The 17,341-nt window shown below is 38.4% G+C and overlaps 2 protein-coding genes across 6 annotated transcripts in view; one reads left to right on the top strand and one right to left on the bottom strand.

Moving 5' to 3' along the window:
- pex1 (peroxisomal biogenesis factor 1) overlaps positions 1–15,877 on the top strand; it is a 38,743-nt gene extending 22,866 nt beyond the window's left edge. For both annotated transcript variants that reach the window (XM_061897070.1, XM_061897071.1), the window contains 10 exons: positions 47–213; positions 2,920–3,054; positions 3,114–3,178; positions 5,891–6,033; positions 6,095–6,198; positions 9,048–9,227; positions 9,349–9,546; positions 9,649–9,819; positions 13,405–13,535; positions 13,603–15,877. In XM_061897070.1, coding sequence (XP_061753054.1) covers positions 47–213; positions 2,920–3,054; positions 3,114–3,178; positions 5,891–6,033; positions 6,095–6,198; positions 9,048–9,227; positions 9,349–9,546; positions 9,649–9,819; positions 13,405–13,535; positions 13,603–13,669 — 1,361 coding nt within the window. In that variant the 3' untranslated portion in view covers positions 13,670–15,877. The remainder of the gene's footprint in view (positions 1–46; positions 214–2,919; positions 3,055–3,113; positions 3,179–5,890; positions 6,034–6,094; positions 6,199–9,047; positions 9,228–9,348; positions 9,547–9,648; positions 9,820–13,404; positions 13,536–13,602) is intronic.
- elmo1 (engulfment and cell motility 1 (ced-12 homolog, C. elegans)) overlaps positions 13,817–17,341 on the bottom strand; it is a 214,730-nt gene continuing 211,205 nt past the window's right edge. For all 4 annotated transcript variants that reach the window (XM_061897072.1, XM_061897073.1, XM_061897074.1 and 1 more), the window contains 2 exons: positions 16,912–16,989; positions 13,817–14,607 (listed from right to left, as the gene is read on the bottom strand). In XM_061897072.1, the coding sequence (XP_061753056.1) occupies positions 14,407–14,607; positions 16,912–16,989 (279 nt within the window). In that variant the 3' untranslated portion in view covers positions 13,817–14,406. The remainder of the gene's footprint in view (positions 14,608–16,911; positions 16,990–17,341) is intronic.

The raw sequence follows: 17,341 nt of genomic DNA, 5'->3' as shown, positions 1-17,341 counted from the left end.
TTTTTTTTGTCATGCGTCACTCCTGACTTTCTTGTGTGTGTTCCAGGGGTGTGTTTGTCCCTGCAGGACTTTGAGCAGGCTCTTGAGGGCTTCACACCTCCCTCCCTCTGGGGAGTGGACCTCCATACTCCTAGTGGGCCCGGGCTGGATGGGGTGGGAGGACTGACGGAGGTGCGACAGCAGCTCATGGACACCATCATGTTACCTGCAAAGGTACGCAATCCCCATCCTTCTAGAACAGGGGTCGGCAACCCAAAATGTTGAAAGAGCCACGTTAGACCAAAAATACAAAAAACAAATCTGACTACAGCCGCAAAAAATGAAAAGTTGTATATAAGTGTTATAATAAATACAACACTTGACGTAAGTGTCTATATTAGCCTTCTATCAAAATGACTTTGTCGCAGCCTGAAGCAAATCTTCGTTGACAGAAATTTTGAAATCTAATATTTATTCCACATATTTTACAATATTAGAAACCATTAGTAAATCAGATGCTTTTCAGAAGGTGAGATAACTCCTTGAAATGTCTGTCTTTTAATGGCCAAAGGTATAGATGTGTGTGTCCAAGTTAAAAGGAAATCTATTCCTTTAAAGGCCTACTGAAAGCCACTACTAGCGACCACGCAGTCTGATAGTTTATATATCAATGATGAAATATTAACATTGCAACACATGCCAATACGGAAAGTATCGTGTTGAAAACGTCACGGTATGATGACGCGTGCGTTTGACGTCTCAGGTTGTAGCGGACATTATTTTCCAGCCTGATCCAAGTACTCTGCTTTAATCGCATTATTACACAGTATTCTGGACATCTGTGTTGCTGAATCTTTTGCAATTTGTTCAATTAATAATAGAGAAGTCAAAGTAGAAAGATGGAGGTGGGAAGTTTTTAGCCTTTAGCCACACAAACACAGCTGGTGTTTCCCTGTTTAAAATTCCCGAAGGTGAAGATTTACTATGGATCAGAGCGGTCAAGCAAACATGGATCCCGACTACATGTCAACCAGCACTTTTCGGTGAGAAAATTGTGGTAATAAGTCGGCTCTTACCGGAGACATCAGAGACTCTGGCGGTCAACATACCCGTGGGCACAGCCCTCCGACTTTCAGGTACTATTTAATCTCACTAAAACACTAGCAACACAATAGGCAGATAAGGGATTTTCCAGAATTATCCTAGTAAATGTGTCTAATAACATCTGAATCGCTCCCACTGCAATCACCTTTTTATTTTCCTAGTCTTTCACTCTAATTTTCCTCATCCACAAATCTTTCATCCTCGCTCAAATTAAGGTGGAAATTGTCGCTTTCTCGGTCCGAATCGCTCTAGCTGCTGCTGGCTATGATTGTAAACAATGTTCAGATGTGAGGAGCTCCACAACCCGTGACGGCACACGCACATCGTCTGCTACTTCTGGTACAGGCAAGGCTTTTTTATTAGCGACCAATAGTTGCAAACTTTATCGTCGATGTTCTCTGCTAAATCCTTTCAGCAAAAATATGGCAATATTGCAAAATGATCAAGTATGACACATAGAATGGACCTGCTATCCCCGTTTAAATAAGAAAATCTAATTTCAGTGGGCCTTTAATAGATTTATTACAATCTTTGGGAAGCTAGGTAATGTTGCTGTGGTTTGGAAAAACATGGCACACAAACAACTATCTGAAATTTGTCATGTGACATGCAGAACAAAATGATTTACAAAGAGATACAAGTAAAGGATGTTAAATGAGCTTAAATATACATACAAATGAGGCATAATGATGCAATATGTACATGTTTCTTCCGGATGTTGCTGGTGCACAACCTCTTGTGCTGATAAATATGCAAATAAAAATCTTTATTTACACATATTACCATATTGTAATGATAAGAATACCGGTATCGATAAGTGATATTGATATAGATAAATTCCTAATGGAATACATCCCAATACTTCGCGAGCCAGATGTGGCTCTTTTGATAATTGCATCTGGCTCTCGGATAAATCTGAGCTCACATTGCTTAACACAATAAGTAATGAATAATTCCACTTGTAATCACAGTGTTAAAAATGACGTTCAAAATATACAACATGCTCATGCATTTGAATCCATCCATCCTTTTTTCTACCGCACTTGCTCAAGAAGTTGCCTTAAGGGTAAGAAGTGATTTGTTTATTATTGGTCAGTTTAGGGCTTGCCCTCCTGGGGTTTCTTCAGACCACCAAGCACCGACATGAGAGCCTGTTTCAGGTTTACAATATTTTTTTATTTTTCAATAAGTCTCTCAGTTTCTTTCCAGCAATTGTCTATTTCTCTTTCGTTCTCGTTTGCGCTCTGGCTCCAGCCCCAACCCCATCTCTCCTCCTAACTGCTGCTTATAAACAAAGCGACAGGTGATTAGATAACAAGGCCCAGGTGGGCCATCTACGCACCTGTCGCTGATTTCGAGGCCAGTCCTGGCAACACTCTGCTTCGCTGCAGGCCACGACCCCTCCACAGTTAGCTTCAGATTAACAATGTTATTACAAATAATAAGAGACCTATTATACTTTAGAAATGTTGGTCTTACTTAAAAATGCACACGTTTAGTTGTGTTCAGTGTTGAAAAAAATATTATATGGCTCTTACGGAAATACTATTTAAAATATTTGGATTCTTGGCCAAAAAGGTTCCCGACCCCTGCTATACTTGATACATGCCAACATGTTAGCTTTTAAAGCTAATTTTACATGTTTAAGCCTCTTAGTCATATGACTTGGGACTTGAAGCATTCTAACTGCTAGCACTAAAGTTTGGCTTTCGTATCTCAGCATTCACATGCAATTTCTCCCTTAATCGGATATTCTAGTTTTTACGTAATGTTTAAATCCAGGTTGTATTTATTTTGTCCTTGGAGGAGGTAATAGTTGCGGCTATTTTCTTGCAGTATCCCGTCCTGTTCGCCAACCTCCCTATTCGCCACCGCTCAGGCATCTTACTCTATGGCGCGCCAGGCACCGGCAAAACCCTGCTTGCCCAAGCTGTGGCCAAAGACAGCGGCATGAACTTCATCGCCATCAAGGTGGGCTTGAAAGTCCCTCAGTGTGTTTTTAATTGACTAAACGCGTTTGTCTCCCTTAGGGACCAGAACTTTTGAGCAAGTACATCGGAGCGAGTGAGCAGGGGGTCCGGGATGTCTTTCAGAGGTGAGATTGGATAAAAACTTTGTGTACGGTACATTCCTGACGATGTTTTTTTTTTCTTACTATTTTTGGGGATTTACTGTATTGTCACCGAAAATTATCCCGCCGTCCCCAGCAAGGATATCTTAATGAGGATAAACAGTACGAAACATGCATGAATGGATAGTGTATTGTCTTAAACATGCCTATTAACTCCTCTGTTGCATTAACCACAGACAGATGTCTCATTAGTAGGGGTGTCATTGGTCTGATATTGGCAAAAAAAAAAAAAAAGTCTAGGCATGATATTTACTTGTATGTAAAATGTGTGATATCATGTGCGATACAAGCAGTCCTGCAGAGTGTTTACTTGGGCAGAGCTGGACAGCCAGTTCACATCTAAATGTCTTCCAATAAGTAGACAAGGTCGGTCTTCTATTTTACAAAAAGATAAACATGCTTGGCTATAGGCTGCTACACAACAGCTAAGCACACAATAGCACACAAGCTACACTTGGGCTCCAATCAGCTGAACAGACTTAGTAACTCCACGGTGACAATTTGGTGAATTTACTGAAACAATACAGAAATAATGCCATTGTAAGTTAAAGGGATCCAATTATGCAAAACCAACTTTTCTAACCTGATTATACCTGCTTAACTGTATTTGGGATCTGCATAAGTCCTATAAATGTGACATCACACCGTGGAGAAATTGCAAAGATATTTATAAAATAATCTTGCCTTCTTTGCTACTTCCAACAAACGGTCCGTTTTGAATTTGTCAGTCATGTCACGTTTTTCAGACCTGTGACGTCTGTGGATATCTCTATTTATTGTAAAAGCTTGCCCAATGTTTTTTTTTGTGAGTCTTCCATTTTGTTAAATGTTCGATCATGTGCAGTCCAAACGGCAAAATTCTGTAGTACAACAGAAGAACAAAAATACATTGTTTATTTTAACCGGCACAAGACACGACACAAACTTTCAGTCTCATCTGAAGTAAGAAATTGCCTTTTAATTTTTCTGATTCGTGGCGGAAAAAATTCTCTGTTTGCAAAGCACTTCAACGAGTCCTACTTCAGAAACCTGCACCAATATGAAGATGGATTTTCCAATAAACTACTTTTAATGGCAATGGAAGAGACAATGAAACTGTAATTAACTGTAGGTTAGAAATGTGTTAAAGATACTTTAGCAGGGTTAGTTTCATTTGTTCCCCTTATAATTTAAGACGACCGTGTCTTTGATTAATTAAAACTTTTATTAGTAGATTGCACAGTACAGTACATATTCCGTACAATTGACCACTAAATGGTAACACAACAATAAGTTTTCAACTTCTTTAAGTCAGGGTCCATGTCACTGTCCTCTGGCAAAATAAAGAATGATTTTCCTTAAAAACTAGTTTTATTTTGATCAGTGCCTCTATGTGTTTGGCAATGGACGATTAAGTTATATCATTCGTTAATTACGGTTGCAATGTTGCACGCAGCGCAGCTGATAGCCTTTAGCCTCTCTTGTTTGCAACTGGAAGCAGCTGAGCAGCGGAGTTATTTGCATGATATAGAATAGAAAAGCCTTTTATTTTCAAAATACACATGTATTATGAAATAAGCTTTACATTCTATTTTAAAAGACATAACACTCAAAACAGATGGCTGGTGGCGGTCACCGATGTCCACGGTTCACAATAAAAGCTAGAAAGCTAATAAACTACAAGACATTTCTGCTGGGCGGAGGCGAATGATTAATTGATTGATTGAAACTTTTATTAGTAGATTGCACAGTATAGTACACACTCCGTACAATTGACCACTAAATGGTAACACCGGAATAAGTTTTTCCACTTGTTTAAGTCGGGGTCCACGTTAATCAATTCATGGTAAGCGTGAGGGGGTGTGCTGAGGAGAGGTTAATTTGTATCTAATAACTCTGCCTCTCAAAATGAATCGTTTTAAAGGGGAGGAAAAAACTGCTTGAAAATAGTTCAGTAAAGCAAAATGTTATGTAGACCACAAGAAAGTAAAAAAAATTTATAAAAATATGACCCCTTTTTAATAATACTAACAGACACTCGTAAATGTGTATAGTCGCTATTGCTAACGATGCTAGCTCCATTACAGTACAATAAGACATACATATATGGATGAAAACACCCCACAGACATCACACGGATCACATGGATTGGTTTTGTCAGTATGAATTGTATTAGTTATATTGTAAAACTTAAAAACGTTGCTTAGCGGTGAATGGAGAACTCTTTCTAGCAGAAACGCTATGGGCAAATACTGCCTGGTTAACCGGAAGTACATTTTTCATCTTTAGCACGTGCAGTGAGCGGACTTACACAAAAGATGGCGCCTTAGCACAAACAATAATACTCTATTCAGTGTTTCTGTTGGTGTACTATAAAAACTGTTGATTCAATCCAAAACATTGTGGCCTTTAGCAAAGAACAATCCTAAAATTAGTCGCACTGTTTTATTAGCCGCAGGGCTAAAAGCGTTGGGAAAAAAGTAATATAAAAACTATTGGTTGAATCCAAAACATTATTGCCAATAACAAAGAAAAATCCATAAATAGGCCGCACTGTTTTATTAGTAGCAGGGTTCAAAGTAACGGCTTATAGTCTGGAAAATATGTATTGATGTAATGAAACATTTTAGTGATACCTACTGTGGTACGTTGTGGTGGTCTACACACTTATTTTCTTTCCTTGCCTGTTATCTGCAGGGCTCAGGCGGCCAAACCTTGCATCCTCTTCTTTGACGAGTTTGACTCTCTGGCGCCCAGGAGGGGTCACGACAGCACGGGCGTAACGGACCGTGTTGTCAATCAGCTGCTGACTCAGCTGGACGGCGCCGAGGGCCTAAAAGGTGCTGGCCGTATATTTTCTGTTATTTTTTTTCCACATGATTAAGATATATGTTTCTTTAGGCGTTTACGTCCTCGCTGCCACCAGCCGACCGGACCTCATTGACCCGGCTCTGCTGCGACCCGGACGCCTGGACAAGTCACTGTACTGCCCCTTGCCTGGACGGGTATGACCATTGATCATAGTCAAAGTTCTCCTCAGTCTGAGAAATTAAATTGGAAACTGTACATAAATATACTCAAGACAAAGATGGCAAAAATGATTCCTATGTTACATAAAATTAAGAACTCTGTAAATCAAAAGGCTCTTAACATGTTATATAATTCTTTCGTACTCCCATATCTTAATTATTGTGTTGGAATCCGGAGGAACAATTACAAATCAAACATCAACTGTAAGTTCTTACTTCAAAAGAAAGCGATTAGAATTGTAAAATATGCAGATTATCATGACCATACCAATGCTCTGTTTATTAAATTAAACATTAAAACCGCACAATCTTGTTGACCTCAAGACTGCTATTGTGATTTACAAAGCTCATAACCACATGCTGCCTGGGTGTCTACATGAAAGGTTCAAACCAAGGGAGAGTCCCTATGACCTCAGAGGTTCAGCTGTCTGTCAGAAAGCAAACATAAGAAGGAGCTTAAAAAGTAGATGTGTTTCTGTCAGGGGGGTTCATCTGTGGAACAGCTTGGATGATTTCTTAAAAGGTTCCAGTTCCATTCACACATTTAAAAAACACTTTAAGACCAATGTCTTGAAAAAATATGTCACTCTTGAATCAACACAGTAGTTAATACTATGATCAATGTTAATTACAAACTACATGTGGGATATAAATTATAATGGAAGTGTAATTGTTTGTATATGGTATATAATGGTATAAATATATTTCACATGCCTTTACTGTGTATATAATTAAACAGTGTTTATGTTGTGTACAATGTGTATTTATACAATGTTGTTCAAAGGAAATTTCATAATTTTTGGAAGCTCATCTTGTATTTGACATTGTTTATAGCAGGGGTCTCAGGCACGCGGCCCGCGAGACGTTATTTTGCGGCCCCCACATTAATATGAAATTTTAATGTTAGTTCGGCCCGCAAGTTTTATATGAATGGCGCTTGACAAAGTTGTGTTGTTTGAGTCCAAAATGGCTCTTTTAACGTTCTGGGTTGCCTACACCTGCGTTAGTGGAAAAGCGGCAAATGAGTGAAAGCGACGGAGACGAGGGTTTTCTTACGTGCCTGGCTGCAGTCACACCGCGACACCTGTCCGTCAGTAATAACAGTCCCCGATAACCTGGACCAATTCAAACCATCTTTTTTTTTTTTTATTGTTTAATTTGCATTGCCTCACACGATGAACACTACATATATTTCTATATGACGCCGGATAACACTCCGGGAGCCGTCACTTTTTTTCGCTCGCTATCCCGGTACTTTCCCGGCTATCATCCGCCAACCGCCGCGTTGCTGTAGGGGAGGGTAAGTGGAACGACACACATTGCGGAAATAACATTATTCTCCTTGCGTGGGTTAAATTCAAAGGTATGCCACAACCCCAAACATGTCTTTTTCAAAGCCTGTAGTGAAGAGAAAGGTTAGTGATGTGCAAAGACAATTCTAGGAAAAGTGGGAGATGCAATATTTCTTTGTTGAGCACAAGGGGCACCCCGACGTGTCTTATTTGCTCAGAGGAATACAATTTAAAACATCATTATACAACCAGACATGCTGAGAAGTATGCAACTTTTTTTAAGAAATCTTTTCTTGCGGCCCAGCCTCACCCGGACTCTGCGTCCAGTGGCCCCCAGGTAAATTGAGTTTGAGACCCCCAGTTTATAGGGGTAGGCGCAATAAGTGTTCAACTTCAGCCTAAACCAGGGGTGTCCAAACTTTTTCCGCACACGGAAAAATTAAAGCTTGTGGGGGCCATTTTGATATTTTTCTTTTTCAAACCATAACGAAATATAGGGATTTAAAAAATGTATTTTACCTTTAGGAGTCCCGGGGACCATAAAGGGTGTCAGTTATTAAAATGTTAAAAATAAGTCAAATTTTTATTATCATTTTTTATTTAACTCTTACAGTAAATCTCTATATCAACTTTAAAAAAAAAAAGGTTTTATGGCTTTTCTGTCAAAACATCTTTGTTTTTTTAATAGTAAAACTGAAATATGCAGTATTTAGTAATTATGAGCTCTAAAAAATACCACTAAATATATTTGGGATCCAAAAGGTGCCCCACTGAGAAAGTGATACATTTTTCTTAGTTTTTTTTTTTACTTTCAACACTTAAGTTACGAGATCAACTTCAGATATATCTGTCGATTTTACGTTTTAACTATTATTGTGTTTGTTTTATGCTCTTTTGTCAAAGAAAACTTTGTTTTTATATGGCAACTGCACAATATATGCAATATTTACCACATAAAACATTTTAAAGTGACATTTTTGAACTAATTGGAGCTTTGAAAATAATTCATTATAACATGGATTTTTTTTGTCATTATTTTTTGTTGTAACCAATAGCAAAAAAAATTAAAAATAATTGATTGATTGAAGCTTGTAATTAGTAGATTGAAGTAGTAGTAGTACATATTCCGTACAATTGACCACTAAATGGTAACACCCGAATAAGTTTTTCAACTTGTTTAAGTCGGGGTCCACGTTATAATCAATTCATGGTAAAGATGGTTTTTACATGGTAAAATGAAGAACACCCTACATGGCAGCTTTGTGTCAACATTGCAATTTTTTCTTGTTAGATTTCCCCTATTTTATTTTTGCAATAGCATTTCCAGAATGTGTGGCGGGCCGGTAAACAATTAGCTGGGGTCCGCACTTTGGACATCCCTGGCCTAAACCCTTTCAGTCTGCAACATTTTCAATTTATGAATGTACAACTGTTTATGTAAAACTGTTTATTTTGTTAACCACTGACCGAAGAAATAATAAACTAAAACGAACTAAAGTTCACCTCAGTCCTGATGATGCTGTTGACCAACAGGAAGACCGCCTGGCCATCCTGAAGGTTCTGAGCGCAGATGTCCTCATGGCGCCCGACGTGGACCTGGAGGAGCTGGCGGCGCGGACCGGAGGCTTCACTGGGGCCGACCTGAAAGCACTGCTGTACAACGCCCAGCTGGAGGCGCTAAACGGCAGTCTGGAAGCTGACGCCCCAACACATGTAGATGTTTTATATTGAATCTAGCATTCATTCAAAATGTAATAATGAGGATTAAATTCCTCAGTAAGTAGTACATAAACATTGCTGTCAGCTGCAGTCTAACATATTTCTCCTCTTGTAGGAAGGGCTGACATGCAACATGAGTCTCTCCTCCATGACGTTTCCCAACCACAGCAGCAGTTCCGACGACGCGGTGGATGAGGGGCACGCTCGAGCGAGCCCAGAACCTTCCAAAGAACAACAACATGGCGGCAATCTGTGGAGACTCTACTTTGGAAGCCCCCTTGAATCCGAGTGTGGGAATTCAGCAGCAGACGTGGTGAGCAGCAGGAGATTTAGCATGTTGGCAAACGGAACCACTGGTTCTCCATGTAGAAATAAATGACACATGATTTGAGTTGGCCTTTTCCTTCTCTCGCAGTGCGTCTCTCAGTCCGACTACTTGACCCTTGACCCCTCGAGCCGCGCTCCCTCTCTGCTCCCCCTCACCATGTCCTCCCTCCGTAACGGCTTGGAGGAGCTGACTGATGAGCGTCTTCAGCGCCTCCAGGAGGACATCAGTCACATCAAGAGCAACTATTGCAGAGCAAAGGTACGCCTGTGAGGTCATCTTGGGGGTCTTAAAAAGTCCTAAATCCAGTCATTGGAATTCAAGGCCTAAAAACATCTTAAAACGTTGTATAAAGTCACAAGTATGACTTTGAAAAGTCTTCAAAATTTAAATGGGAAATGCACATTTTTTTCAACTTTGCCTATCATTCGCAATCCTTATGTAAGACAATAACTTGTGTGTTTTTTAATGCATTCTAACTCCTAAATAAAAGCCAGCTAACATTGGAGATAATAGGATTAAGGATTAAGCTCTTAGAAAACATCCAAACATCTCCATCGTTTTATCTACACACTCTAAGTCATGTAGTAAGATTGATAATAACATGTAACATTTATGTATTTGCCTCATTTTAAACATTCGGCGAGGTATTCATTTACACAGATGCATCACATTTGCGATTTCTTTCAACAACATGCCAGATTTCATGAGACAATAATTTCCGATATTACATTTTAAAGCATTTATCGGCTGATAATATCGTCAGTCCGATATTATCGGACATCTCTAGACAATACAGACTATTTTGGGACAAATAATGGTCCTGAACTTTATATTTTTGAACCTGAATATAAAGTTAAAGTTAAAGTACCAATGATTGTCACACACACTCTTATTGTGGCGAAATTATTCTCTGCATTTGACCCATCACCCTTGATCACCCGTGAGAGGTGAGGGGAGCAGTGGGCAGCAGTGGTGCCGCGCCCGGGAATCATAAGGAGGGTGAGCTACAAGTTTTTAGCAGCTGAGTGATAAACAGATTGATCAAGTAGCAGTAATGCAAAGTGCTCAACAAAAAATACAAATTACAAACATAACAAAACAATTACTTACTGTATAATGTCTGCTCTCACTAGGATAAAGACTGATGGGATGTTTACTTCTCGTTTAGATGAAGAAATGATCATAATCCTTACAAAGGTCTTTTTATGTCTCTCTCGCCATCTCTGTTGAAGTTGAATGTCAAATTTGACCAACTTTTTGGTTTAAGTCCACATCCTCCTACATCCAGCTGAGAGACATGACTTATAATCAAGAATTAGGCGATGCAGTAGCTCAATATGTCAACATAGCAGCATAAACTGGTTAACTGTCTGTGATCACTAAAAGTAGCATTATCGCCTATAATAACAATATCGCTAATATTTGTTTAATATTCAGGTCACAAGATATAAATGGAGTATTGATGGCTGTTTTCCGATGTTGCTCTCGAGGGCTTTATAGGCACAATAGATTACTCCCATTAGGTGCAAATAAATGAATAGTGAACAACAGGCTGAATAAGTGTACGTTATATGAGGCATAAATAACCAACTGAGAAGGTGCCTGCTATGTTAACTTAACATATTATGGTAAGAGTCATTCAAATAACTATAACATATAGAACATGCTATACCTTTACCAAACAATCTGTCACTCCTAATCGCTAAATCCCATGAAATCTTCTTCCTCGATGTCGCTTCTAAACAACTCTGCCAACTCCAAAGGTATGCGCCGCTTCCTCTTGTCGTTTTCTGCTGCATATTTCACTACGTCCAGCTTGTAATCTGCAGTACATGATTTCCTTTTCGGTCCCATTTTTGTTCAGCCCTTCTCAGTTTTTATAAGTTACCGCCAATGTTGAAATGATCCATTTTAATAGCATATAGCAGTTAGCATTCCATGACCCTCAATGCACTTCTGCCATGACCCTCCCACGCCAAATTCTTATTGGTTGACGTGTGTGTGACAATTGCTGACATTTTCTTCGTCTCTTCCGCGAATGAGCTAAATAATATTATTTGATATTTTACGGTAATGTGTTATTAATTTCACACATAAGTCGTTCCGGAGTATATGTGGCACCCCCGGCCGGCTAAACTATGAAAAAAACTGCGACTTATAGTCCGAAAAATACGGTATATGTTTTGGTCTTACCAAGGGATTGTAAAAAAAAAAAAAGTGCAGTTCCCCTTTAAAACAGAGTTATTTAGAATTAAAAAACGTAACACATGAATTAGCTGTGTACCCGGTCAGAATTTTTGGAGGATTACAAAAGGCTGCAGCAAAGCCTAGTTATTTGTGTTGGGTACTAAGAGCAAGTTCAACATTTTGTGGCTGTAGAACAAACAAGTTAATGCATGGTTGAAGCTGGTGGACGGAAACGTATAAAATGTTTTTTATGAAATGTTTACTAGTGAAATTATACAGATATAGTAATCACATGCTCATTTCTCTGTGGCCAAATGACTAATAGTAGTGCACTCACAGCAGCATAACTAAAAAGAAATACATTTTTCTCATATTTTTTCTAATATTTATTCCAATAATTACACATTTTAATCTATTCTTTTCTGCAAGTAACAGCAACAACTGACATTGAAAGCTGTAAATGTTCTCTGCTTAAATTCAGTTTGGGTGACGACCCGGAAAGGAAGAAATGTGAATGATATCTTGTCATGCTAATTAATAATTACTAGTCCTTGTTTATTTGCCTAAATTGTTTGCAAATATATTTCTGTGTACAATTCCAGATACAAAATAAGCGGTTCAAATCTTGCAATACATAATCGCCTTTTTTTTATTTTTTTATTTTTTAAGGCAATTGTTAGCGTTTTCCTGTTTTTTTACAAATTTGTGTAGGAAGTATGTTTTTTTGTGTATGCTCAATTCTAACAGACACGGCAAAAGTTAACCATTTAGCTTTTGCAGGGATGCTTACAGTCCCTTTCACAGACGATATTTTGTTGTGCGTTCCTCCTCCATGGCCAACTTTTTACAGTTGTTTTTATTTAGAAAAACACTCGATTAGAAGCACCTTCTGCCAAAAAAAACTTGGGAAATAAGGCATTGCAAAGTTAAGAATTAGGTTAAGAATGTTTTTTCTAACGTGAAAGAGCAGTAAATGAGTTATCAGCGTTTTAGTGGGTCAATGAAAAGTATTTTAGGGGAGAACTGCTATTTTTGGGGGGGATTTTGCTTATCGTTCACAATCATTATGAAAGTCATGCCGGATATATATATATATATATTTTTTATGCAGTCTAACTCTTAACGTAAAAAAACATCCAAAAACCGCCACCGATACTCAGTTCACATTCCATGACATGAATATTAACCAAGTACTACGGATAATGTCATTATGAGTTAGTTATAGCGGTGCTGTGATCACAAGCCTGTGTGCCCTCTGTCATTACATGGATTTTTGCAAAATGTAAGGTCTTAAAAGCACGTCCAGCGGCATTAAAACATTTTCACACAATTGAGATTTGCATCAAAAAAGACAGCAAAACAAACCACTTGACCCACTTTTTTCCCAGTTGGGGGAAGAAAAGTGCAATTTTTACCTACAAATGTTGACGTTCCATTTTATTTTGATGTTTGCTTACCTCTTTAGGATGATTAGGTTATTGACCTTTGGAGTACAGTGATGACAAGCTTACTTGCATTAATGTACAACAGTTAGAAATAATTCCGGGCCTATGATTTTTCTTCATTTCTTTGTACTTTTCTGTCAGTATTGAAATTAATTGGTTTTAAATTTGACCTGTTTAAACATGTGACTTTGTTTCCGTTCAATGTATTTAGGGGGAGCGGGTGTGTGTCCAGTCGGCCTCCAGACAGCCGGGCATCCTGCTACGTCCAGAGCACCTGCACGCCGCCCTGGACGTCACCAGGCCGTCCCTCAGCGACGACGAGTGGCGCAGACACGCAGCACTGTGAGTGGCGCTGCACAACAATAGCAAATACAAGAATGTTTATGTGCGTGTCACTAAACGTTTGCAGATATGAAGCCTTCAGAGGTTCGGCAGCTCCAACATTCCAACCTGGACAACGCGTGACGCTCGCCTGATGGTGATGTAACAAAACTCTGACTTATTTATTAATTACTGGACAATATTTGTCACTAAGTCGTTTAGAATGTAAAGAATAATCCAAATGTAAGTTTAATTTGGTGTACATTTTGTATGAGCCGTAAAGAAGAAAGGAGCTAGCAGCCTTTGGTCTTTCAACCTTTAATGTAAACAGCAGTTGTGGGGAAATTTTTTTAAATAGGAATGTAAAGGGCAGGCATGTGACTGAGGGGGTAATACTGTGTACATATTAAAAAACGTACTAGAAATAATGTCTTTAAATTAAAAAATACATTAACTCTCAAATTATAAAGCTTCCCTTTGCAATGGAGTCACAGTTGAAAGCAATCACGACGCGATAAAGAAAATATTGCTTAGGAATGTTGAGTACAGCAGTCGTTGAAACGAAGGAAGGAAGGTAGGCGGGACAACAAAAGGTCGTAACAGTCGTCAGCTGACAGGAAAAAAAAGTGAGTTTATACTTCGGCTGTGTGAGGAGTAACATTTAGCTGCCACAAATGCTGTCTGTGTGTGTGTGACATGACAGGAAATAGCAATAAGCGTGTGGACTAAACAAAGATGGCTGCCCCATCACTACCTGCACTGAAAGCCCTGAGGACAAATTATAAGAAAAAAAGGCAGAAAGAGGAAGAAGGGAATCATCTTCATGGTAGCCGGTGGGTGTATTGTTTGGTGGCATCACAGTTCATCAAACCATCTTGTACGGGGGAGAGGGCTAGTTACAGTCGTAAACAAAGTCATAGTTGCTAGGCTCTTTGGGAATGGGAGGCGGAGCCTCTGGAATCTGGATGTTTTCGAGGTCCAAGAGGCGGAGTTTCATCTCCATGGAGAGCAGAGTGTCCATGTCGGATTTGGTGTACTCGCTGCTCATCTCCTTGCCCAGCAGGGCGTTCAGACCGTCCGTCCACACGCAGTACTGAAATAAATGCAACTAGAATTACTACCAATTCAATCAGCATGAGGGCTGGATAATTAAAACTACTTTGAATCTCAAATTTTCCCAATCATAAAAATATGCCGGGAAAAAGTGATTACTGCTGCGCAACGTACATGCAAATTCCTGAAAATGGTGCTCTTTTTTTTTTTTTAAGATCATGGTTGGTACTTTTTGTTTGCCATTGCGCTAGTTTGTCTTAACCAGGGGTCGGCAACCCAAAATGTTGAAAGACCAAAAATACAAAAACAAATATGTCTGGAGCTGCAAAAAAATTAAAGCCATATAACATACAGATAGTGTGTCATGAGATATAAATTGAATTAAGAGGACTTAAAGGAAACTAAATGAGCTGAAATAGAGCTACAAATGAGGCATAATGATGCAATGTGTACATGTAGCTAGCCTAAATAACATGTTTGCATCGATTAGTTTGTAGTCATGCAGTGACCAAATATGTCTGATTATCACTCCACACAAGTCAATAACATCAACAAAACTCACCTTTGTGCATTGATGCACAACGTTAAAAGTTTGGTGGACAAAATAAGACAGAAAAAGAAGTGGCATAAAACACGTCTTAGAAAGTTGGAGAAAGTTATAATGTAAACAAACTAGGGTGAGTTCAAGAACCGCCAAATACTCGACTCAGTGAAACATGTTTAATATAAACAGTGTGCTTTATAGCAATTAGGGAGGTTTGTGTCAATTTTGTCCTACAGAAACCATATTAAAACAAAAAATGTTTTTCCCCCCCTCATCTTTTTCAATTTTTCATATAGTTTTGAAAAGGCTCCAGAGAGCCACTAGGGCGGCGCTAAAGAGCCGCGGTTTGACAACCCCCCGGTCTAAACGCAACAAACAATGCCCTAAGATTTAGTGTTAACGCAATCATGGAATGTGCCGTTAAACAAATATCAAGAAATAAATAAGATGCTATCGTGAGTAGAATGCTCATTCACTCAATCTGTCCCGTCCTAAATGATGTCGTAAGGTCACTTGAAATAGCGTCGAAACTATAAAGCTAAAGCTAACAAGAACAATACACAACACATCTTATCTGCTTGTGTCGTTGTGAAGTATCGATGTAAGATCAGCGTGCAAACAGCAGTCGCAACTTCGCTCTGAAAAGCAGCACAATAACAACGTTGTGTGCAACATCCGGTCTGATTGCGCTAACAAAATACCGTATTTTTCGAAGTATAAGTGGCACCTGGTGAAAATGCATAATAAAGAAGGAAAAAAACATGTATGTTGCATTTTTGGGGGCAATTTATTTGATAAAACCCAACACCAAGAATATACATTTGAAAGGCAATTTAAAATAAATAAAGAATAGTGAACAACAGGCTGAATAAGTGTACGTTATATGAAGCATAAATAACCAACTGCTATGTTAACCTAACATATTATGGTAAGAGTAATTCAAATAACTATAACATATAGAACATGCTATACCTTTACCAAACAATCTGTCACTCGTAATCAATAAATCCCATGAAATCTTATACATGAATGAGCTAAATAATATTATTTGATATTTTACGGTAATGTGTTAATAATTTCACACATAAGTCGCTCCTGAGTATAAGTTGCACCCCCGGCCAAACTATGAAAAAAAACTGCAACTTATAGTCCGAAAAATACGGCAAATGTTTTGGTCTTACAAGGGATTACTCAAAAGTAATTTACTTCTAGCTATCATTTACAAAAATATGCTTTAACCTAAAATATTAGTCAAAATTGTCCAAAGACATTGCATTTAATAAATTGTATTATGACACATAAAACAGAATTAAAAAAAAATTAACATCAGTTTGTTCTAGTCGTACTATAAATACTGTACTTTCTAACCAAGCTTTGAACTCTGCGGCTAATCTATGGATTTTGTTTTGCCTACGTTTAAATTACGCAAATCAAACAATGAACTAAAATGAAGGAAACTCGAGTGTTTACAAAGTAAATCATCCTGATAAACATCTTAATCTCAAAGGATGAATAAAGACGTCAATGAGTTTTCTGGTTTTTTTGCTCAGCCGTTTTACAAACTATTTCTATGTAACTATTTCATTCTACAACAAACCAGTATATATATGTGTTGCCTTTAGTCCAGTGTGGCTAATATATGAAAATGTTTTTTCTTCTAAAATGTAATGGGTGTAGCTTATAGTCGGGGAAAAGACGGAAGTCACGTTTTCAACATCATCCAAAATAAAGTTATTATTTTTGTCCAAAATCGTCCAGCCCTCCCATCTAAGCAAGAAAACAGTGTTGTTATTGTCTTACCTCATGTTTGTCCGGGGCGATAAAGTTTAAATATTCGTCCGACTCGTAGAGGACTGAGAAGGCCAGCTCCAACACCTCCTGGAGAAAGGATCACAAAGTTGTAAGAAGATGTGTGATTTATATGAAAACTACTCTGTCATACATCACTAATCTTCTTAACAGGAAGGGAGAACTTCTCTTCAGGCGAGTTGAGTCCTACTCGTGTTGTACAAAATATCCCCAATAATGTAATAATGACTGTTTTTTTCACCAATTACCATTATAATGACCAAAATTTAAATACGGTAGTGTAGTAATATTATCAACACAAGACAGAGGGTTTATTTAACATGTTTGGCCAGTTGTTGTACACAGTTTGAACATTGTTTTTATTTCATTAGGTGATTTTTTTTTGGCGTGCTACAGTTTGAGAATCACGGTTCTTTTATTC

This window comes from Nerophis ophidion, linkage group LG04 (assembly GCF_033978795.1).
Source record: "Nerophis ophidion isolate RoL-2023_Sa linkage group LG04, RoL_Noph_v1.0, whole genome shotgun sequence".
NCBI classification, from domain to species: Eukaryota; Metazoa; Chordata; class Actinopteri; order Syngnathiformes; family Syngnathidae; genus Nerophis; species Nerophis ophidion.
Note: the sequence above shows the minus strand (reverse complement) of the source record. Positions and strands in the feature narration are given on the sequence as shown.